General features: G+C 35.8%; 1 protein-coding gene across 5 annotated transcripts in view; it reads right to left on the bottom strand.

The window, feature by feature from the left end:
• The window catches only part of ACAP2 (ArfGAP with coiled-coil, ankyrin repeat and PH domains 2), a 59,534-nt gene that overhangs the window by 11,048 nt on the left and 22,904 nt on the right, over positions 1 to 25,582 (bottom strand). For 3 of the 5 annotated variants that reach the window (XM_088061057.1, XM_014256135.2, XM_088061055.1), the window contains 11 exons: positions 24,970 to 25,153; positions 22,679 to 22,723; positions 21,541 to 21,636; positions 17,340 to 17,414; positions 10,589 to 10,701; positions 7,060 to 7,080; positions 3,906 to 3,957; positions 2,522 to 2,622; positions 1,262 to 1,367; positions 609 to 817; positions 322 to 391 (listed from right to left, as the gene is read on the bottom strand). In XM_088061057.1, the coding sequence (XP_087917183.1) occupies positions 322 to 391; positions 609 to 817; positions 1,262 to 1,367; positions 2,522 to 2,622; positions 3,906 to 3,957; positions 7,060 to 7,080; positions 10,589 to 10,701; positions 17,340 to 17,414; positions 21,541 to 21,636; positions 22,679 to 22,723; positions 24,970 to 25,153 (1,072 nt within the window). The remainder of the gene's footprint in view (positions 1 to 321; positions 392 to 608; positions 818 to 1,261; positions 1,368 to 2,521; positions 2,623 to 3,905; positions 3,958 to 7,059; positions 7,081 to 10,588; positions 10,702 to 17,339; positions 17,415 to 21,540; positions 21,637 to 22,678; positions 22,724 to 24,969; positions 25,154 to 25,582) is intronic. The other 2 variants (XM_088061058.1, XM_014256136.2) reach the window with 1 other exon arrangement.

The following is a 25,582-nucleotide window of genomic DNA, read 5'->3' as shown; positions in this document are numbered from 1 at the left end:
CTGAAAGACATTAGTGGTTTGTAAACAGATTTGCCTTTTTGTATGTTGAAACTATCAGATGAAACTTGCTACTCAGAGTGCACTTGGGAACCTGAAGGTGTTGTAAGTTGTTCTGCATTGCAAGTTTGCAGCACAAATTACTATGGAGTATAAAAAAGTGTGAATTAAAATAAACCAACACACAACTATAAACATTTTCTGCTCAAACTGCAAGACATGCACTGGGTACAAAATGTGCTTCCTGCATTGAAATTTCTGATTCAGAGGCTTTTGAACAACAATCTAAGTACCAAATAAAAACCTGTTTCAAAAATACTGTACCTTTAGGAGTTCAGGTTCCCATGAATCCAGCGTTAAAGATCTTACTTTTGAAAAGTGGACTCCCAAACTCCTAAACAACATGGAAAAAAACATTAACCTGTAACTACATGTTGTATCTTACCTCAGACAGATTTACCATTAATTTATGCAAATAAAGCAGTTACCTTAATTCTATCTACAAACAAGGGTCTCTAATTTTCTTTCAATATACCTTTGAAGAGGCAAACATCACCTTTCCTAATTAAGCCAATGCACAAATCAAAAGCAGTTGTGAGGAGTTCCCCAACCTGTGTATCCCAGAGCACTCGATGCACAGTGTGATTCCCAGGTTGATACTGGCCCAGCGAGGATCTGCCAAACCACAGTCACAGCAGGCAGCATTACCAGGAATACACTGGACTCGCTGCAGAGCACTCTCTCCTTTCAACAGCTTCTCTTTGGTCTCACTCCCAGATTCTAGGCTCCCAGTAGAAGGGGATGATTTCTTTTCCTGTTTCTAAAAGAGAAAAGACACAAACAAACCAATTAAGAGACACATGCTAAACTAAAGAAATTGAAGTCTCACAGATAATAACTGTGCACTAAAATTCAGGAAAGGCTCTTCGGCCAAGGAAAGCCACAGAACTAAAAAAGAATGTTAAGGTTTTTAGAAGATATATAAAACTGAATATAAGAATATCCTATGATTTTTAATCACACTACAGAAAAACCTCAAAAAAACATATAGGACATAGCAACATTAACATGATGATGTGAAAGACATCAGATATAATTTACAACCTTCAAAATTTCATTGCTTTTCCACTGGAAGACAAACAATGGATTGTTTTTTTTCTTCCCTCTCTATTTCTTCTTCTCTCTCTATTAAAGAAGGTTTTATATATTTAAAATTTTCAGGATCTAAAGGGGAGGTTGTTGTTTGGTGGATTGTTAAACTCACCTCAGATTCATCCCCTTTCTCTCTATATGCTGTGGCAATACTGGTCTGAACAGCCTTAATCCACGCTTGCCGCAGCTTTTCCGAGTCAGCCTGAAGCATGCAGCTCCTGTGACAAAAAGTACTCAGAGACAGTGGCCAAGCAGCTGACATCCAACAACACATTGCTTAGGGGTCTGCTTTTATGGTTATACTTATATAACAAGTATATTGTTTAGTAGGCATCATTTAATACACACATTTATTTTAAGATAACAAAGCAGCTGAGCCTTTGTGAGCTGCAAACCCCTTATTTCAAAATTATTTGCGAGTAATGCTAATAGATGCAGAAATGACTTTTCCAAAAACACTGACAATGGCTTAGCTTCCTATTCCTTTCCTTATTCCAGATTTTTCTTTTTTATATCCTCAAATGCATTTTATCCCCATGACACAAGACACAGGTATCAGTCCTTGAAAACACAATTTCATTCACTGAGATCAAGAGAGAGTAACTTTAAAGTTCTCTGACAAAGAATGAACTACTTTTCTCATCAACAGTAAAAGAACCAGGTCATGAAGTATAAAACTGTTCCAACACTTATGGGTTGAAAAAGCACAGCCAAGCAAGGTACATGTTATAGTGACTCACAACTGGGAATGCAAATATCAGGATGGACAGCAATCTACTCAGAAGAGAAATGTAAGGAGGAATGGAGAGTGTAGATGACCTCGTATCAAAAACTTAAATATGGTTATATCTCAAAATCACTAATGAGGAATCCATGACCTGCCCTTGCTGTGGCAGGATGCCAAAATTCCCTAAGTACAGCCAATGCACTGCTAGAGCTGATACATAATTTTATTTGGTAGTTTCATTTAGTGCATTCTGAAGTATAATTCTACATCACTGAGACAACAGCTTATTTATGTGCTTCTCTCTCATTGGACCAATCAGAAATGTGGATAAACTGAGACCAATTTTCTACATTACTAAGCAGCTGATAGTATCAGCTACTACTAAGCCACAGCAGAGCTCTGCATCACAAGCTATTTATGCAAAAAGCACAAGAATGCATGTTTATTTTAATGCCAAAAGTAAACTAAATACCAGGGACACTTCTCACAGCATCACTTACTCTCAGCCAAAATTTCAGAGTACAGAATTTTTCAGATACTTTTCCTGTTCTGATCTATCCCAAGAGAAACATTAATTTTACATTTTAAAACAACTACATGTAATGATTTTTTTTTAAATAAACATACTCCATCGCTTCTCCTTACTTTGTTGGAGAAACCACCTCAAAACAGAAACGTCTTTCTATGTCTTCACAGTGTTTAACTGTGCAGAGCCGCAAGTCTTCAACAACTACTGTAGGATTATCCTAAGAGACAAAAGTTAACAAAAAAGTCACAGAGAAAAAATAATATAGTTGATAATAAGATAATAATTAAATCCTGATTTATTAATGAATGAATTCTATTTGCCTGGTTACACTAATTTTTTTCTTCCAAAAATAAAATTTGGAGAATTTCTTTTTACCTACAATCTACTACTATTATTCAATCTACTGAATAATCAATACCTTAAATTTAAACAACAGTACTCAAACTACAAATATACTCTAAGAAATGCAATTAACTCACAAATCAGAAAAGTTATACCTAAATCAGCAGTATTTAAGTGCCAAATTAAAAAAAAAAAACAGATGCTGAATGCAGTGGTTTTGAAAATTTGATTCAATTCACAAGAATTCCATTCTGAGCTATCAGCACTTTAAAGGTGCAGTTAAAAAAAAGAGCAACGAGAATTTACAAACACAAAATGCCCAACCAAACATGCTCACACAAACTCAACTGTATTGCCTTTCCAACCACAGAAATTAAGCCCCTTGATTTGACAGCATCAGATAACAAGGAACACTCTCTGATCCCAGTCTGTTTGCAGTTAAGAGGAATTAATTGCCTTAAGTTCTTTCTTCCTTTTTCCCCACTGTCTCCATATAGTCTCTACTTCTTTCCAACCTGAAGAACAGCTACAGCTCCTTGGTGCAAAAGCAGATTGTAGAACAACAAACAAAGGAGCAGGGGCCCAAAACCTGACTGAAAAGGCTTCTATGGCTTGAGGCAGAGTGGGACTTGCTGCTTTAACATAAAACTGCTGCACTTCCCACAAGCAACAAAGCAGATACTGACTGCTAAACCACTGTGCATTTTCAATATTAAATACATGTAGACAGAAGCCCTGACTGCTTCATAACAGAAGCTTTCATGTTTTTTTCCCCCAGTTGCTGAATTGGGTGTGTGAACCAGTAAATAACTGGAGGGAGCAAGTCCTGAAAGAGTTAAACACAACTGCTCAGAGAACAGCATGGAATATCCGACTGCCAACAAGTGAGCACAAGCCTTTTGGGACCAACAACTTTTAAAGCTCTAACTAGGTTACAAAATCCATAGCAAATAAAGTATGTGCTTACAATCAGTGCACAGGAATCTCAGAATTTGTCAGAGTAGCTATTAGTCTCATTTTACAAAGAAAGAAACTAATTTAGAAAAAAGCAGTAGGTTCTTAAAGATCACATGGGATGCCACATCAGCAGTTTTCCCATCAGTCAGGAAAATCATCACCCAAACCCCAAACTATCCCGAGCCAGTTTTCAATTCCTACCTTAAATTTCTTCTGGTACACAAGTTGGTTATTTTGTATTGAGAACCAGCGCCTATTCAAATGAAGAGACATCCAGAGAATACATAACTGATTTTACAGTGCTTATTTGACTGACATGTGCTAACATACAGTCTACAAAGAGACTGAATAAAAGAATTCATGAAAGTAATGCTGCAGTCAGTTTTGGCAAATAGTTCATAAAAAAAACAAAAAAAAGGGAAAGCAGAGACAAAACAGAAAAGAAAGCAAGGTTCAAATAATCTGAGTCCTAAACAAACACAAATTTATGTTATGACAACATTAGTTAAGCTATCACACAAAAGATTTTCATTTCAAGGAACATTTCCTTCAGTATTTTAGCAGCAAGTTACAATTTTAAGTAGTTGTTTGGTAACACAAATTCAGATAGTTTGAATAATAAAAATACTTAAACCCATGTAAACTAATCCTGAAATATTTTTGGGAGTAGACCTAACTTAATAAGGCACTAAAAATACTTCTGTGTTGTTATCCAATTTGAGTTTAATATCTATCTACATTGGGCATGTCTTAAAATTTTTGATCCTGAAATAAAAACACTGCATATAAAAAGTAAAAAAAAGCAATTAAAACCTTTTAAGTAGGATCCTAACTTAAGCTTCAGCTTTGAAGAAAAAAAAAGATTTTATGAAGGCATCCTGTAAAATCCAAAAGATAATACAATCCTTAAAAACTCCTCTGAACTTTATCCTTCCTTGTCAAAGTCACTGCTTATACAGGATACATCTCGGAGAATGGAAAAATAACTCATATTTCGGAAAAAATTACCTCAGATCTCTAACAATGATGTTTTATCAGACATTTATTTATTTAATTTTTTGAATGAAAAAAAAAAAACAAAACAACAGTAGACATAACCAGGCCTTTCTAGCTTTTCTGGGATGCACACAAAAAAAGGCTAACCAATTATCACAGTTCCATTTTCACTGACAAAAATGAAGGGAATGTAAAAAACAATTCAGTGAAATTTACACCTTGTTTTGTTCAGGCTTATAATGCAAACCTCTATTTACCACAGCAATTCCTCAATTATCTCCAATACCCCACCTTTACCATAACTCACTTCTTTACTGCCAGTTAGTTTGAATGGTAACAGTACACAACATACTGTGTTGCAACAGATCTTGTTATTCTCCACAGGCTGTTGAGCTTCAACCTACAGTTTACCACAATTAGTAACAAGAGGGCCTCATGTATTTATTCATCCACCACAAGCCATTCAAGGAAAGAAGTGCACAAAGACGGTTAAGAAAAAGTAATATATACAAAAAATGTTAGATCCAAAACAGAAAATCCAGTATGTGTTAGAAAGGTTAGCGTTTCATAGACAGATGAGATTCTACCTTTTAACAATCTTTTCAAATGTTGTGCAGATATATTCAATTTAAAAAGCAACAACGGTATCTCCTGTCATCCTTGACTTTTTCAATCTGTTAATAGCAGTAGTTTTAGTCACTGCTATTGTAAAGGTATCATCTTTACTATCTATTTACAGATGCAGTAAATATGCCCCACATGTAAGGTTATTGCTAATATTCATCTAGGAAACGTAATAAAAAAGCAGAATTGAAAAGGAAATAAACTCACATCTTTTTTCATGTGCTTTTTTTGAGCATAACACAAAACAGAACAACATGAAAAGTGGTGCCTAAGTGATAAAGGGAGTGGTAAAGGGGGAAAAAAAGCAGCCTTGCCCCAACACAACGAGCAATGGAGCAAATCCCTAATAAGAACCTTAGCAAGTGCAATTAACTTCATTAATGCAATGCCTCATTTGTTCTACAGCTAAATATTTAATGAGTTACTCTAGTAAACAAGCTCTAATCTCATCAGTTGGATATAAGTGAACACACAAATTGTAACACAAATTTGTGCCATCTTTAAAAGCTTCTAGTCTAGAAGTTTTGAAAGTATTTCAGTCCCTTTTTTTCCTAGTAGAGAAATGAAATCTGTCAAAGAAAAATTTTCAGTCTAGCCAAAAAGGGTGCAGGCTTTGGTGATTTTCTAAAATAAACTTTTACTGAATGAGATCAACAATTTATAATGTAGGATAACTTGTAGATCACACTTTAGAAGTAGATGTCAGAGTGAATACATTTTATTTTTTACTTAACAAGATGATAGCATAAGGCTACCCTCCAAGGTGTCAGCACCACAGCAGTTTTATTCAGGCCAAAAACGTGGAGTTACTCCTCACTAACCAAATACTATCAACAAACTCTACTGCAGCAAACAGACTGCTGAGGGGTCTACACCAGCATCAGCTAGGAACACCTGAGGTACAGTCTGTACTGAAGGTGCTGCTGTAGGGTAATCCACATCTATCAGGTTCTTAGAATAATTTAATAAATATTTAGACATCATGTGTGCATTAAGTACTGATTATTACCAAAGTTTCTTTCAATGTGTCATTCTGTCAAAAGCAAGAGAGAAGCATGGTTAAGGAGGAAACATTATTGGGAATATTAAAGTAGTTTACACTGTCTCACTTTGCAGTGGTCGAATATAGTTGTTCCTATTTAGAAATGGAATGTTTTCCATCATTTATACCTACACAATTCAAAACCGTATTTATTAAATAGGAAACAATGCAAAACCTATAGAAAAAATTTCTAGTTTCTGAAAACTGAGAGCAATATTGAGAATATTGAAGTATAAAATTTGAGTTTTACATAAAACAATGAATTGTGATTTCTGATTCTCAGAAACAGTTTTCTCCTCTAGTTGCTAGCAGCACACAATTAAAACAGAGTAATTAAGAATGCACAACATTTAAAAGTACATGTCTATTGCCAATGCAGTTGATAAGAAAAAAGAAAAATCTCATCAACTTCAATTGGAAAAAGGCAAGACATTGATCTTGTATGCTCAGTTTGAGTGCAGAAACGTGGCTTTAATTCCTTTTTTAGCTAAAAACTAGCTCAATCTTTCTAAACCTTTTAATGGAGTTGAGCAGCAGGTATACTGGCATCCCAGGCAGAATCCTTCTGTTATTTTCTTAGACTGAGTCACTTATACATCCATTGCAAGTAATCAAAATTAAATGCAGGGTTAATGAAGAGCTTTTTGCGTGCCAAGGAAACATTGGGAAGGTATAAAAGAAGCTGGTTGGTACCTGATGTGATCTGGCTTTTTCCTGTCATGTGAAAAAATGGGGTAGGATTAAAACATAAGGGAAAGGAGGAAAAGGGATGAAAAATGCAAAATGAGCAAAATATGAAAAGAATTAGCATGATCTGAAAATACAGCAGAATTAAAAAGGAAACCATCTATTGCATCCAATCTAAAACCTATTTGGAATATACTTAATGGTTTAACAAGTGCTTTTCTCTCTACACACATATATTCTTTCTTCATAATATATACTTATTTTTCATCTGAATTTCTGAGAACCAAAACAGCTTTCTAGCTACTGCTCCATAATAAATGCACCTGACTCTAGTTCCTGATGCCTTAAGAAAACTGGTGTACAATAAGGTATATAATTTACCAACAGACAGAAATACATTCTAAACACAGGCGTCCATACCCAGTACTCTAAGACTTTGCAGTACAAGGATATAATTTTGATTCCACTAAACTGTATTATCTGAAATACTTGTGTACATTATACGCTGTCCTTTTAGACACAACAAAAAGAGATTACCAAAGCTCCATCTCTTTCAAAACACAGCAACACTGACTTGCAAATAGCTCAGGGTTTACTTTGCAGCCTGCTCAAACACTTATTTGTATCTAAAGCCAGTGTCACGCAGAACTGTCCCAAGAACAGGAAACTTGATGCAAAAGCCCAAAGAATTAAAGTCTTGAGACAATGAAACGTGAGCTGCCAGGTGCCCCAGGAAGAAACTTCATTATGCTAGCAAGACATTAATTTGTACTGGAAACAAATTTTCATTCACCACAACAGATTTTCCCCCTTCAAAAGGCTGCATTATACAGTCTTTTTTTTTTTTCTCCCGCAGCAACCAGGATAATACCACTGTGGGGTCCATGGATTCACCGACCAAGATGTGCACACAGCAGCATCACATTTCTCTCATTCATCAGCTAGAATCATACTGCTGTGTCAAACCCAGACAAAACCTATCATGCCCTTGCCTCTTCTCTTATGTTTTTAATGCTGGCAAGTATCTGCTAATAGTGGCCATTGAAATGTTTTTGGTGCCTTTAATTAACTCTTGAAGGAGCTCTTAAAAAGGTCTAGAATCAACATAAGTCCAACTGACACCAATAGGGGCAAAAGAGAGGTCCCAGTTTTAAATACATATTACTACTGACAGTGTATTTAGCAGTCAGCAAGGAAGGCCAGTGCTGTCACCCTTGGTGGAGAACAGCAGGAAATTCCAGTATTTCTAGGCAAATTCGTCTAGTTTTGTTTCAGCTGGTTGATTTTCCACCCACCTTCCCCAAAGACAGGGCTATAATAAAGCAGCAAACTGCTAATCTGTAAGAGCAGTAAAAGTATCTTTTCTGTCTTGACTTCAGCTTAGAATTCCCTAAAATAAAATACATAATTCTCTAAATGTTTCCTCCTTTGATATTTAACAAAATTTTACACACAGAACAGTTTAACACAATGGCAAAATCCTTTCTTGCAGTTTAACTAGTGACTGGAAAAACCCGCTAATCTCTAGTATGTGATAAACTTCAATCGAGTATCTCCCCACAGCTGAAACTGTAACACTACACAAGTAAAACCTTCCATCACGTGAAACAGGCAGTGGAAATTGACAGTGACCCCTTCTGTGCCTACAGCATAGCAAGCAATTACATATGTGTTCAGAACTAAAAATAACAAAAATACTTTATTTTTATTAAAAAATAGCAAAAGTGGGGGGCTAGATTCAGAAATGAAAACTTCATCAAGGTCTTAAATGTATATTTTATGTATGATAAAAGTAGTTTAATAGCAATTAGTAATGGTTTGTGAACATGTGGAATACAAAATTTAAATAATTGTTTAAATTTCAGAAATGTTTATAGGTAGCATATCCAATTCTATTTTTTGCCTAAAAGCATCCAACTCCAACATTCATCGCAGAGAGATACATTATCAAGAATCTAATACTAAAAAAGTTAAAGGTTTTGCTTTATTAAATGCCCCTGTGGTAAATAGAAGAAAAAACTAAGTAAATACCAATTATGTAATAAAAGTAGGCAGCTCTGACTCATTAACAAGCTGCTTATCTTTGCCCTCTTAAATTATTGCTTGGATATTTTTTCATTATCTTTGTTCAAATCTGAAACTTAATCTGAAGGAATGTCATTGTGTATCTTGATTTAATTACAATTTCTCCTTATTTACTTTGTGTCCATTTAAACTACCAACATACAGACATTAGTTTTAATTGACTCCTACTCTCTAATCACTTTAAGGTAAGTATAGGAACAAAGCTATGTGGAAGCAGACACTCCTGTCCTGCTCTCTCCTGTCACCTCCCTGCACAGCAGGGCCTTTCTGCATTTCAAAAGAGGAACCCAGAGACAGAGTCAGAGTTTCACCATCAGTCAATCTGGCAATGGCAAAAAGGACCCTTTCAGCCCCTTGGGAATCCAATCAAGGACAATCGCCTGCCCTATTACTGCAGATTTTTCTCAGTATGCTTATAGTAACATTTTACTTCACACCAGGAAGGTGCTTTTGATGCACATCTCCTGGTTTTCTCTCTTCACTATCCTTTGATGCTTCACAGATCTTGGAGACCTTGGAGAACTCTGAATTCTGCCTGCATGAAACTAACCCAGAAAGTACATTACAATTACAGATGAATAATCAGGCCAAAGGACCAGACCTTTGTACTAGTTGCCCGTGACTTGTTAATATAGATACATTCTTACTGACATCAGTGGCCCTAGCATCACTTTACGGATTTAATTGAAGCGATCCAAATTTCTTACAAGTTTGCGGTGTGCTGAGAAGCTCGAGGAAGCATAAAAAAATTAGGATTGGAAGGGACCACCCACTGAAATGCACATTCTGTCCTTTCAAACACAGCAAATAGTTCAACAGAAGCCCTGATGAAAATACAGCAGAACATGGACAATAGAGAGCTCTGTATCACAAAAAATTAAATTTAAAATTCAAGAACTGTATCCAACTCTGCTGTAACTGCTCCAGCATATATATTTCCTTGAAAAAAAGTACACACCATTGGAAATGCAAAAGAAATCCTGTTCAGGAAGAAAAATATTTAAATAGTAGTAAAATACACATTGTTTAAGATATATGACTAACAATATATTTTGAATTCCCAAAAGGGCCATCAAAACTACTAAGCAAAAGTCACTGCATAGGACAGGAATTTTAAAGGATAACAATTACATTGCTTATCTTTCAGGAAAAATAACTTGAGTCCTTGACTGTGTTAGTTTGCTTCCAGTGGCTATACAACTTCTATTTTACTCTGTCTTCTAACACTTTCCTAGCATATGCTTTCACAAGAGAAGGGTTTGCAAACAACTAGGACAGAAAACAAGGAAAAATGGCTTTGAAGTGTCATCTCAAAGTTAACTAACAGAGTCACCCCAGCGTTCTGTCAAAACTATGGAGTCAGCGAGTTACAGAGATTATGAATCAGATGAGAATTCAGGTTAAAAAGCAGTATTTTTGTAAGCAGCAAATAGAGGTTCTGAGTAATTACCTGTTCCAAGTCTTGAAGGCATTGCTGGCTCGCTTGAATAAATAACCTTCCATAACGATGCCATTGGCTGCATCTACATTGTATTCTAGTTTAGTATCATCACTGGAATAATCCTAGTACAAAGGAACAAAAAAAACGCACTGCAGTTCAAATGAAACTTCAAATATGAGCAGTACTATTGTCAAAGAGTAAATATCGAAGAATAAAGTTTTCCTTGCAACATTTATTAGTCAAACGATGACTCTCAGCTCCTAATGGCATTTCTTAAAAAAGCAATTTTAGGAAATGAGAATGCTGAAGATTTTTACTTTACCTGCAACAAGGGGAATTTCTTGTTCAGGTACTGATGACCTCTACAACCAAATAGAGGGCAAACATTGCTGACAGAGCATCTGATGTTTCAACTTTCTGCTCAAATGGTCTCTCACATTTTCCCAGCAAAGGGGATAGAAAAGCAGAGGAAAAGAAGCCATGAAAATTAGGAGTCAAAACTGAAAAACAGTTGCAGCCTGTTGCAGACACCTGTATAATGCCAGTTGTGCTTTAGCATTTGCTTCCGCTCTGTCATGTTGACAGCTGAGCTACATAGGAACTTGGAAGACAAGTAATCAAATAAAGATGATGCCATCAGTTAACTCTAGAGTAAAGCAATCAAAGTGCTGGCACTGATGACAAGACCTTAGCAGTAATTTTTTCTTTATGATCTTGGATAAGATTATAAAATTACAAGTAGGACAAGGGAATATGCATTTCCATCAACTTAATAACAACTAAAACCAGCTAATAACAATTAACAGCAGCTTTCCAAGCTTTAGAAAGGCTGACTGCTTCACATCTTCAGCAAAGGTAGGTTAGACTAAGTAATAATATATGTGGTGATCATTTGCTTTCACATCTCATTGAGAACAGCATGGGCTCTTCCCAGGGAGGTAGAGTTCGGATATTCAGTGAGTGGGAGGCTAACATCTACAAGGGGTGCATGAAAAAGCACACATGGAATGACATCATTTATAACAACTTTGTCCAGAGATGAAAATAATATACATGCTGTTATTAAAATATATATCCTTAAAGTAGACTAGCAACATATGGCTTCTTCCCCTTAAAAAGGGTGTAAGAGACACATTACTGAAAATTAAATTTCAGAAGAAAAAAACCAAACAAGTTAAATACTTAAAAACCAGAACATTTCAAAATATGACCTTCCTGAACCTTCAGTAGTTACTTTTTGTAAATTGGAAACATCAGCTTTGCATGAAAAGTATATCTGAAAGTCTCTGTTTTGTACTTTGCTCCTTAGGAACTTTTCTATACATAAACAAAACCAGGCAAGAAATATATATATATATATAAAAAAATAGCTTCAACACCAACATGGTCATTAGCTCCAGGTAATAGCCCAGGATGCACACAACTTTCGTGCTACACATGATGTTTACTTTTATACATGCAGATGGTTTGGTCCAATCCAAGGTTAATTACACATGATAGTGAAATGGTTACAAATATTAAAATGGGCTCTTTAAGCTCACCAGTCGGAACAGCACAAATTCCTTAAAATTACTCACTGTTTTCAGCTACTGCTAACCTGGATAGATTAACTAATGTTGAAATGTTAAAACTAGATTTTTATTATTGATTAACAGATGATCAGTGCAAGAGTTCTGAAAGAAAATGAAACTATCATGTCACTACCATACACCAATCTGAATAAACATACTAGTTACAAATGAAAGCTTCACCAAAAGCAAATAATTTTTTGTATTTATTGTTTAGCATTTAATAACTTTGACTTTCTGCCTGTTTTCTAGATCAGAACATGCTGAACATAAAAGGCTTCATGTAAGCTCTCAAAATAAAAAGAAAACCACTATGCACAAACTTAGACATGCTGATGTCACATTCCCTACATTCCCCCAAAAAGGATAAATTACTCTAACTTACCAGCTCCCAAACATAATGAAATCTGCTAAAGATTTGCATCTTCCTGCCTCACTGATGCCTGCAACTCCTTGTCTAGTTAAACACAATATACATTTCCTCAGTCTTTTCTGTCCAAACTACTATGTAATCAGATTTTCCTCTGGGTTTGGAGAACTGCTGCAGCAAATGCAGCTGTCTTTTCCAGTGAGTCCAGATCTGTGCTTTGAAGGTGCATACAATTATGACAGGAAACCTTCATATCATTTGTCATGCCACAGTCTCAGTCGGAATTATCTAAAATACTGCGCCTTCTCATGAAATGCATTTAGTGTAATTTTTAATTACTTCCCTGATTGAATTCCACTTTTACAGAGCAGAAAAAGACACCAGAGTGTAGAGACAAATGTCAAATATCTCCTTAACTGTATATGGCAGACTGTGAGCTGGAGCGGGGAGGGAGTAAAGCTTCCATGTGCTTTATCCACAAAAACTTAATTGATAAAGTTGTAGTCAGGGAAAACATGACCAAACAATCAGAAAAAAAAATAAATATGCTCCATTTAAATTCCATGGATAAAAGGAGAAAATGAAACTAAATTAGCTGTGTTCTGATCTCAGTCTCTGCTATTCTATAATTAAAAAATAGGAGCAAAGCAGTCACATTATTGTTTATTTTTATCTTGGCGCATGGAAAAGTTTAGTGAATCACAAAAAATAATCTGGGGTGGAGAAAAATCCACCCCTATCTTTCCAGTGTCCTGCATAAGAGAATCACATGTTAATAAACTAGTCACTGTATGTGATTCAGAATTGTGTATTCTGCCAGCAGGCACATAACTGGTAAAGACTTCATTTAAAATGTAATTAAACTAATTAGATGTCAGTTAGGATTAAAGCAGATTTCACCTAATCAGAACTAAGAAAATGTAGCCAGTATTACGTAATTTTCACTAAAGTGCTACATCACACATTTCATTCAGTTTTGAAAGAATAAACATGTATGGCTTCTATTCTGACACTGATTTTTCACGGTTGGCTGCTACTGGAAGAGAAACATGTAGAAGCAGGTTATATAAGTGAACAGCATGCTTTCATGCCTTTTTACCCCATTTTCTTTAAATGTCCATGGGGTACAGCAAACCAGCTGGCAATGGAAAAACAACTTTCATCTCCAGAAATAATACTAATCTGGTGTGTCACAGAAGACTTCATATTCTTGACAGTGTTTCAGTGAATGCTTTTTTGTATGAACGTATCAATTCATCACACATATTTGATTTATTTCAGAGCATGTTTTCTTTTTCTCTGTGCATGATTTTCTTGTTTGCAAAACAAAACCCCCCATACTTTTCAGTAGCAGAGCTTTTGTTTTACTTTCAAAATTGCTATCAGGCTATGAAAGCTATTGAAACCATTTTACTAGTAAATCTTAGGAACTATATTTTAACATTGAATGTGTAACCCAAATGATGTTTTTACTTTAGAGAAGGAGCATTATAAAAATTTCTTTAAAAGGCAGTAAATGGGAGAGCATAAGTACTAAAGAAAATACTAACCTGAAAAATTAGGCCAGCATATACTAAACAGGAGACACTAATTGTGCAAACCCCTCATTTAGAAAGTTGCTTCCATTCCCTCTCCATTGGCAAGAGATGTTTGTCATGCTTAAGCTGAAAAGTCCCTCAAGGAAGGGTTTAAAACAACAGACACCACAAGTACCAAGGTTTTACAGTCCAAGAGAGTGAGAAAATGCAAGAGTGTCATTGAGCAAACAAGTCACTTGAAATACAAGCACATCTTTGGTTTTGGAGACAGGATTATTCTACACATCTTCTCAACAGCAGCTCAGGTTTATGCCTGCTTTGTGATTGTGGTAGCATCTGTTTTCCTATTACCTTGTTTACTCAAGATGCTAAAAATTTTCAAATCATTCTCACTCCAGCTGTTTTCTGAGCAGTTCTTCAGAAGCAGATTTTTACTTTAATGAAAAAGGGATTTGAATACAACAAAAACTATTTGAAGTTCAATGCAAATACTTTTCCTGTACCATCTCCCTCATTTTAGAACAAAAGATTAGCTTTGACACAATACCAAAAAGCCATGAAGCTCTTGACAGGTGCAACTGATTTTTAAAATATTTCTTAATTAAACGTGTTGTTGCAGCAATGGGCTGCAAACTGCTCAGAAAACAAGAGTCATATCTAATGTATTGACACTGCGACACCATTCTTTTAATATGAATCTTTCCTTATAAAAATATATTGCAAAAATTTCCCAGAATGATCATGAAATTTCTAGATTAATTCATAGCACGTGTTGCTACAGTTTAATACAGAAAAAATAATTTCTTACACTGAAAAAAATAAAATTAAAAAAAAATGTGTCCTGGACATCTTCTGAGTAAATAGACCATAAAACTTACAAGTAATTAAGAAAAGTAAATCATATTATCAGATCTGCTAAAAGAGAAATCACACTGTATTGGTGACCAAGCCCTTCCATGACACTTTTTAATAGCTTCTCCATCAACAGCCTAATTAAGTAGAACAATGATTATACAGAAAAGTGAGATGGGTTATTTAATTAGTGCAATTATTCTGCATGCATATGCACATATATGCAAACACAGGTAGTGGGTGGGTAGGTGTGTGCACGTATGCACTTACCTATACATTTCAGAAAAGGAACTGTTCTTTATCCACACAATGAAGGAAAGGCATCATTCTGAAGCATTAGATTAGAACTTCAGTATATTAAATGCATATATACCTCATGGAATATTCAACACAATAAGCTTCAGAAGTTTCAGTTGTTATAAAACATGGAAGGATTTGGCATTGGAAGATTTGGGAACATAGTGGAAAGCAACATGACAAGACATGAGAAGAGAGTGGGGAATAAAGTTGCCATCCGGCACAGGGTGACCAGATGACGAGTAGTGATAAAAAAAAAAAAATCCAAAGTTTAAGGCAGTTCTGAAATCCTGATGAGCTAGAAGCTAACTTGTTGTGAAGGTTGGGAAGAGCAAGTAGGAGGAGACAAAAACAGACAATGTGATTTGAATAAGAAACTGAGAAAATGATTGGACAAGCTATAAGAGGAATCTCCAATAAAGCACAGTTTAGGCATTATCAGCACAAAAATGCGACAGTGACTTCACTGATAAGGACAAGAGACAACATTTACAATTCAAAACACAGAACTTAAGAGGACAACATACAGTACATTCTGACTGCTCTGATTGTATTTTAGAAACAGCATTAAATTGTCAATTAAAGTAAGTAACAATAAAAGTAACATCACTGTGCTTGTCGCTCCTACTAGAAATCAAGAACATTTATAGTACACACAGATACAGCTTATCAAGTTTCATGAAGCTTAAAAGTTTCAGTAATAATTGAAACTAGTAAAAGTAGTTTACCTGTAAAGCAGCCTTAAGCAGCATTTGAAGAAAAAACAAAGACTTGTAAACACCATTGGCAACAGCAGTGGCCATAATTCATGGGAACCAGCTATTATTTCTATGGCAAATTAAAAGATAATTGCTCATAACTTAAATCCTTCACCAAGCACCACTGTCCTCTTTAACTAGTTGAGAGAACCTCTCAACTAGTGTCCATTCCTGAAACTGAGGCTTTAAGCCAAATAAACTTTAAATTTGACCTTCAACATTAATTCTCAAGTTTCATCTTTCCCCTTTCCTCCCTTTCTTCCCCTTCCTTGCCTGTAGTTATCTCCTGACTCGAAGCACAGCATGTCAGCTCTGCCCTCATCATCACATCTGCTCAATTTCACAGCAATCCTAATGCTTCCCACCAACTCCTAAAGGGATGACAGGATGCACCAATAAAAATGTTTTCAGCAACCAAAAATGTTACCTTTTCCCATTAGTATTAATATTGGCTCCTACTAAGACTACCCAACGTATAATCTCAGTATGTTTATTAAACATTATTATTAAAATAAATTCCTGAATTTATTTAGTTATCAGATTTCATTTATACTGGGTGGGATTTTTTAATTCATGCCACCTGAACAGATACAGAACGTATTTGAATGATAGTAAGAAATGTAGCATTACCTTTAAACTGCTATCTAATTCCTTTTAAAAGTGCCTGTAGTATTAGCTCACTACCAGAGAGTTTGGTGGAAATATTTTTAACTTCTGGCATTATACCTGCAAAACCAATACTGATCTACAGCTTCTGAAACATCCAAGCATCAGAAGTCATTCCCCCCAACATGAATTACCAATAGTTTTCTCAATAATTAAAAAGAATTATTGCACAAATCTTCCCCAGAACACCAATTAGATGTTCTCAATTTCGTATCTGTGCACAGCTGAACCAGTACATTAGACACTCATTAAAAAAGTTTACTTTTGCTCTTCATATGCAACAGCAGCTGCCACACAAGCTCCAAGTGCTGCACTTGGATTTGGCACAGTCCAAAGTGAAACCTACAGCTGTAAGGCTGTGCAGCACATACACCTCTTCTACAAACACACAGCATGGAAACACAGAAACCTGTACAACTTACTCAATTCAAGAGGTAACAGGAATTAGGAGTTCTACTGAAATGCAAGAATCCCGGCATTCAAATAAATTCTACTGTTCTATTTATGTCTCCATAAAAACTAAGCATAATATTTTGTTCGGTAACACAAAATTAATATCTGTAATCCAACCCTACACTTAATGACGTGTCAGTATGTCTCTCTGCACTAAAAATACCATCCCTTGTAGTTCTGATGCAGAGATGCTGGGGAGAGATGCTACAGATAAAAAAAAATGTGTGTGCAGCCTGCCTTTTACATTCTGTTAAGTACCTTTTGTTGAATAGTGGAGTGCTTTTGCTCCATATCTCTCTTCTCCTTTGCAGCATCTACAGCCAACTGATCCAGCTGTAAAGAGAAACAGAAAATTGGATCTTTAAATTATCATAAGAAATTTGACTCAGTAGATTTCACAATGCTGACAAAAAAAAGAACACATTATGTCTAGACATTGCAAGACTTCTATTTTATTTGCACAGTATAATTACTTGTATGTCACAAATTGTTTACCTTGAATAACCACTGAAGCCTTGTTTAAAGCACTGCTCTGCCACCCTGAATTAACCTCTACAAAGGTGTACATTTCTTGTAAGCATTAGAAGAACTGTTTCAAAGAACAGCATGGTGCCAAGCATATGCGACTCTACCGCATTGGTGCTCAGTCTCCCAAGAGGATGACTCATGCTTTAGCTGCTCTTGCTGGCCTATGCAGCAGCACTGGCAGGAGCAGCAAAAACTAGAAGGAGCAAGTGCTATGGATTTTTCCCTCCACAAAGTGGGACAACTGTCTCAACCAGGATTTTGTGTTGATAGTTTTGATCAGCAGTACACGAGCAAGATTGCTTGAAGTCTTAGGCAGAGACAATCAAACTAATTTTGGAAATAAAAATATGGTTTTGAAATTAACAGAGATTGTCACAGAGAATATTTAAGTTGGTATCCTTACAAAGTCTGTGATAATAAAAAAGCCACTACCCAAAAACTTTCCTTTTACAATCAGAAAAATAAGAGAACATTTAAGATACCCTGTAAGAGAAAGTTTGATTGGGGTTTTCTTCTTTTGGTTGGTTTTGTTATATAGTTTTGATTCTTTGGGTTTTGTTGTTTGTTTTATTCAGGCCTTCATGTTTAAAGAAGAAATGCAGTAGAGAAGCAGATGTTGTCTGAAAGAGTAGTTGGTTTGGTACTTACCCAGCAGCCCATAACACAAGGCTGCCATTACCCAGCGGTGCAGACACAGCGCTGAGCGCAGGGCTCGGCCCGCAGCTCTCGGCTGAGGGACAGGGCTGGCTCTGCTCCAGGCCCACAGCGAGAACAGCAGGAGCAGCGTGCAGCAACACCAGCTCCCAGCTGGGTCACTCGCTTGGCACAGGGCACAGATGACTAACACATCCTCTGATCCACACACAAAGAGGATCCCCTGAACCTGCTCTCAGAACCACAAGTGACAGGCCCCTGCCAACTCCGGCCATTTCCCTGGTCTTTCACTTCTCTGCTTGACATGATATAAATGAGAAAAAAGGGACAATAACAGGCCCTTACACCCTTGTGCTAAACAGTCTCCAACAATTATGGAGACATCAGAAAGCTGAAACATCTGGATCCAATTCCATACTCCGTTACTTTTTTAACTCTTCTCTCCCTGTCTTCCCCTCTGGCTCAAAAGGCCATACCAGCACTTGCACACCTTTATAGGCATTTGTGAACAGGAACATATTGAAGGCTGAAGTGTACAGATGCCACATCTAAGCAGCTCTAGGACTTAAAAATTACACAAGAGCCTCTAAAACAGAGACTGGGCTCAAAGATTGTTTTGCATCAAGAATCCTTGGGGAACTCTTTCTTTCATGATAAAGGTAAGAACTGGGTCAAGGGCTGTTCAAAACTTTATATGTATCTTGCTAAAAACTCCAGATTCAGGCATCTGCACATGGCCCCCAAGATTCTTCCTTTACCCCATTAGATGAAACAGAAGGCAGTCACTCAGGGTAGGGCAATTACCTCTAATTTATCTTGAATATAAATGTTTGAGGGTACATTTACCACAGCCAAACAAAATTCTTAACAGTAGCTCAATCCAGTTACTTTTTTTACTATGTAGGCAGCATTGCACCATTCCTGTTTGCAAGCTCAAACCACAGTTTCTTCCATTTCACTCAGGTGAGCAGCACATCAATTGTCTTAAAAGAGACCAACAGCATACAACTATCAAAAGCTGTAGCAAATCACAACTAAACTATCAAAATCCCAGTCATTATAACATCACTAAGTAATTTTCAGAAAATCTGTTTTTTCGAACTACTGCATTTACTGGTAAATACATTTTTATAAACATAATGCTATAACTGGCATTCTGAGGAGAATTAAGTCAGACTAAAATATTCAGCTTTTTGAATAGTCATCTCAATGAAAATTCAAATGTTTTCTTTTTAAGCTAATACCACATTTCATATGAAAAGAAACAAAACCCATAGTTTCCATGCAAAAGCTCATATTATGCTTGCACACTATTAAAGAATCCCATACAATGACCTGGTTCTCAAGGGATCCTACCCTGACCTGAAGTATCCAGAAAGCAAAATTGCTTAATCCTATTCCATCACAGTAAAACAGTTATTTTGAAAATACAGACAAAAAAAATTCAAAATTATAACTATACTATTCAAGATCAATTTTATTACTTCAGATGCTGTTAAACCTTGTAATTAAGATCATGCACAAAATTCACCTAGGAATGAAAACTCACTCACCAACAGGAGGAATCTAACAGCATTTTCACAAAAATCCAGCAAATCCCCGTTATGTCACAACATACTTTGTTAAAGGCAGAAGCTTCAACCAGTACAAGCTGCAAAGCCACCAACTGTTAAAACTTTCAACAGCTATTTACAAATCTGCTTCTGTCATGAAAAATATCCATTACTTAAACACCAAGGTGTGCTACAAAAGAACAATTCCGCAAGTTGTACAACTTTAGGGTCTTCAGTCCATCCTTGCTCCAACTGCAATATATTTAAAACATTCTTAGCTATGGATTTTCTAAATTTAACTCCTTCAGTTGCTATGATACCAGCACCAAAATGAATGCTACACAGTGCTCCTTACCAGATCAAGCAAAAGCATGACCAGACATTCAAAAATAACCTTGTATTTTCTTACTTGAATCACATCAATGAAATGGAAACACTGAAGCCTGGCTGATAGCCTAACCCACTGTCAACTCCATAGTTTGTGTCTCCTTTCCTCATCCCCTCTTCCACAGAACTGCAGGACACTCATGTTATACAACCAGACACTAAACAGTTCAACACTTAAAATCCAAACTGGGAGGCTGTTGAAGAATAAAGGGCACATTTATAGAAGAGTAACATCCACCTAAACTGTTCAAGTACCCCTATTACACCAAGACCTGACATATTTCTACACATAATTAAGACCCACAGTAACCCAGTTGGGGCCTAGTATAGAAGAAAAATAACTATTCAGCCATTGGGCTGTTGGAGGTATTTTATACAGCTCCCAATCTGCTCCACTGCATAGCTCAGAACAATTTCATCTCTTAGACACTCAATGACACATCTACTCAAGACAAAAGTAAAAGTTTTCTGTCGTTTATTTGCTTTTTTTACCTGGACAGACAAAAATTTGGCTGTTTTGTGGATCTGTTTGGGAAGTAGCAATAGAGGGGTTTGTATCAGAGCACTTGTTGCAAGTTCTCAGATAGAGGCAAATAGAAAGTGCTCAAATAACTTGGACTGAAAAACAAGTCAAGACACGGCTGAGTCTCCTCCCTGCACCGCCGACAGATCTTCATTTGAATACTGTATGTTCCAATCTATTTGCATAGCCATTTCCAATGTCTCCTGTGTGCAGTTGGCAGTGGTCCATCTAAGCTTTTCATGAGTCCCTCACTGAAAACCTAGAAGTGTCAATTGTCTGTTCTTACACAACAAAAATGGGCAAGAAGGACTCCACATAGGAATTAAATTTTGCACTACTTAAAATCATACTTCCATTTTATGGTCTAAGTTGCTAACATCAAAGTTATATTTGCACACATCAAAATTTAATTAGGCAGACTGCATAATTTATACAGTAAATAAAGTATATGAGTAGAAGGAAAACCAGCCTAATCTACTTTTTATTATTAGATATATTTATAAACATGGGTCATATACAAAAATTTTGAAATCCAAATAATCCAGTATCCTCAATATCACAATGTACCTCAGAGCAGTACGTGGCTATGCTGAAGTATGTAAATCCTAAAGGTAGTATTAATTTCAGTAAACAGACAACTTTCAGTTTGCAATTATTTTCGTTCCTTTCATTACAGTATATTTTTTGTTTTCCCTTTATCATACTACAATTCCCTTTTTGTTGAATAAATCCATATAGTACCTGATATGGAGGCATATATCAAGATTTCTTCCATTTCAGAATATAGTTATGCATTTTTAAAATAATTTGTTACCTGTGCACCAAGATCTTTCATGTAGGGCTCAAGTTCACTAAACAGATCATAGCCTTGATGGAAAAAAGCCAGATGTGCATACATAAATGATAACATCTAGAAGGAACAAAGTAAATATTTATTCTCTTAAAATTTATATCACATATATATGTCACTTAATTCACATAACCTACAACTTAAGGTTTAATTTGTCCTCTCATGTTCTGACAGTTTTACATCAATACCTCATAGAGCTTCCAATGTTGTAAAATAAATGTGGAAAGTAAAGGAAGAAAAGAACCAAGCCAAAAATCTCAGAAATCAGTTGATAGCATTAACCCCATGAGCAAAACAAAAGAAATCTACTTAATGGGAGGAAACTACTGCTAATTCATGTCACCTGAAATTTTTGCTGTCTCCTGTGTAACTGTTACATGTAAGGTAGAGAGGGGCTATAGAATATTTTACTAATGATCCAAACCCATAACCTTTATGAACATATGTGAGAAGACTGTCTGGCCTTAAAACAGAAAACAAGTTGGGAAGGTGCAGAGCAAAATAGCAGGCAGTTATAAACCAACCCAAGTAAAGTTTCTGCTTTTTAAGGAATTAAGAAAACTATGGGAGAGCAACTTCAGACATTTGAAAGAATAGCACTGTTTAATGTGTCACTCTATATCTCAATAAACTTTTAGCAGAGATAATGGGAAGTAGAAAAGTACAATATGAAGAAAATTGGCATGCAGGTATAAATAACTTCGCAGATACCATATTATTCATATTAAAATTTGCTCTGTTCTTAGAGCAGAATTCATCTTAGAATAGATTATAAGCAGCATTTACAGTTAACAAAGTAATAAACCAGGCCTAAACAGCAGAATTCTAGGCAAACAAAGCTTGATTTTAACTATGGAACACATACCAAAGGATCAAAGCAGTGAAAACCTGTAAGTGTTCAAATCTGAAGGACTGTCAAAACAGTTAAACATGTATGCCCAGCCACAGTAAAGGCCAAACTGACAGTCACCAAACTGACAAATATACTGATAACGTTTTGAGTAATTAAAGGACTAAATTTTTAACATACTGCTTTGTGGCCATATTTTTAATTTCAGATGGATTAAAATATTTGATAAACAGAGAATAAAGTATATCTTACCGATTTTAAGATTTCTGCTCTCCTTTTAGACTGAAGAACATTGATCTAGGAAAAACAGAACAAACAAGCAATTTATTTTATTCTAAATTTCTTATTTTATTTGCAATTTTCCCCCAAGTAATCACATTCAAGCTCAAAACATTGCAAGAAGACAGTTCAATATCAGACTTCCGGAAGTACTTTTAAAAGAAGAAGATGCACTCTAGTTCTGACATGATATCAAAGTGATGCAATCAGAGAACACTTCCAAAACTTGAGCTTCACAGTGATAGTCACAATTTTCTTACATCAGTAGGGAAAATACAAGACACCATGTGCTAGGTAGAAGTAATATAAATACACCTTTCAAGCAAGGAAAATTGGTTCTCATTTTCAAGAGATTGAATTCAAGATGTTTCAAGCACTGTGAGCTAAGCCAGCCCACCAACTCCTCGCAGAAGTTGTACTCGGCACTGCTGCCAAGGCAGATCAAAGGATGGGGGCAGGGTTACTTTCTCCCTTCTTTTCTTACAGACTCACAGTATTTAGGTATCCCAAAAGTAGTCCCAGGCAAGCAAGAACATAATAGTTTCAATAAGTAATTTCTGTGTATACCTGCACTTTTAAACTAGCTGAAGTCACTGATTAATGGTGTTGCCCTAGAACTTGAGGAATTTCACATTATATAGAAAAAATAACCAATTTTTCACATTCACCTAGTTATCATACCTTCTTTGGTCTCTAAACTTTAAAGGTTGCCATGCAGAACTACAGATTTGACTTTAAAAGACCCACTTAGCAGAAACAGGCATGATTTTGTAATTTAACACCTCTATGTCAGTTTAGAATTTCAGCAAAATAAATAAACTTGCTGAAGCTATAATCAAAACCAGATTCTACTGCTATACTTAAGTAGTCATTCTCTTGGAAAACTTTCTGCAGCAAAAATAATTAAGATTTGTTTGCACAAAATAAACCCTCAGCCTGTGAGGCAAAGAAAAATAAAAATAGAAGGAAAGCAAAGGTTTTGAATTACAGTTTAAAGCCAGTCTAGCTACAAGGAGACCACAGTTGTGAAGCCATTTTCCCAGAAGAATCACGCAAGTAGAAAGAATTCCTAAAGCTGAATTGATTTTTGTCCACGTTGATAGGTGCTGAAACTGTTCCCAGTTACTCTAAGCATAGCTTTATCCCAGGAACTGCTCATACTTTGAACATACAAATTCCAGGAGGCAAACAACCAGCAGTTCAGTGCACACACAGGGAACTGGCCTGCTGCAGTAGTGACTGCCAGCTTCCCCCACACCATTTAGTGCTAGTACAAATAATCCTGTGGGACATAATTCATACGACTTTTTAAACACCAAAATTACCTTAGTGTTTAAAAACAGGAGCTCAGAGTTGACCAGTGACCATCACGTCTGTGAACATGCCCAGGCTAACAGGCTTCATTTTACAACTCATAATGCAATTTATAGAAAAGTTAATTAAGCTTTAAATAACTGACTGATGATAATGTCTAATATAGATGATAATGTCTAATATAATAAAACCAGCTTAATTGTAAAGAGCTGTTCTGTGTTTGATCACAGGAGAAGCTCAGACCCATTTGGGAGCCCCAGCCTATCATACCATCCAAGTTGCATTAATCCTGTTTTGCTGCAGTTGTGGGTAAGAATGAAGCAGATAAATTTTAAGTATCAAAAAAAAAAAAAATTTATTACAAAGCAGCATGCCAAAGAATACCTCTCAACACCCTATGGGAGATCTTCATTAAAAAAGTAAAGGATAGTTAAGTTCTTGACTCGCCTTACAGCACAATGCCCAACTCTGAGGCATCTAGACAAGCTAAATAGAACCCAAAGCATACAGCTAAAATTGCAGAAGTACCCAAGATCCTGTATCAGAATTATTCAGGTAATTTACATTTCCTAGGCTAGGTTACAGTTTTTATTTCAAATATATAAGAAACTACAGTATATCTAACTCATGAAGCACTTAGGTAAATATCACGCAAATACTGGGTTTTTTTCAAAATTAATGTTCAACTTGAAAATTAAACTGTGTCATTGCAGCAAGGACACTGAATAACAGAGCATTAAAGCAGTAATAATGCATCAGTTAATTTTCTTCAGATTTTATTTGAAAAAGAAATTACTTAAAGTAATTTATAAGTGAAAGTTCTTCCTTTTTCCCCAAATCTCCACATCTTCCAAGAAGCTTACAAAAAGAACTTCTAACATTGTAAAGAACATGTCTCTAAAAATATGTAACAAATGGTTTTGAAAAGTAACTTTTATTGCTGTCCTTACCTGAAGAACATAATCCAGAGCTATGTGTCGAAAACACTTCCGTGTTGCAGTCAAAATGTTGGTTGCTTCCTCTACCTCGTGTTGCTTATTTCTTTGAACTTGGGCATTTTTCACCAGAGCATTCTCCTTTTCTTCACTGACTTTTTCAAACTGTTTCTTTGCATCTTTAAATTTCCTAATATCTCTATGGAAAAAGGAAATATGGATAACAAATTAATTCCAAAGCATGAAAAAGATTTTAAAGCTACACCAGACAGACCAAGCTTGTGACTGCTATAGCTGATGTCTTTTTCAAATTCTATATTCTTCAGTACATCCTTGGGTCAAATGGAAATCCACAAATTATGACAGAAGCTTACTGTGTTTCTTTTCTGAAGAAAGGACAAAAAGTGAAATGTAACTGAACACATCTGATGCCTACTGGGGAAAATATTTGTCCCCCAAGCTTAGCCAATTACAATATGTAATTAGATCAGTAATTCATCCTATTGCAACGTTTCTGCAGCTGGATTTAAAGCATCAGTGATTTGGTGTGATTTTTGACAAAGCCTTAATACACACTTCTCAATTTATGGGTGGCTATTTACAGGAAGGATGTTTCACTTATCCACTC

Source organism: Pseudopodoces humilis, chromosome 11, assembly GCF_049639895.1.
Source record: "Pseudopodoces humilis isolate 2021_Gansu_Grassland_sample_001 chromosome 11, ASM4963989v1, whole genome shotgun sequence".
NCBI lineage: Eukaryota > Metazoa > Chordata > Aves > Passeriformes > Paridae > Pseudopodoces > Pseudopodoces humilis.
The sequence above is the reverse complement of the archived record's forward strand: the minus strand, read 5'-3'. Positions and strand labels throughout refer to the sequence as shown.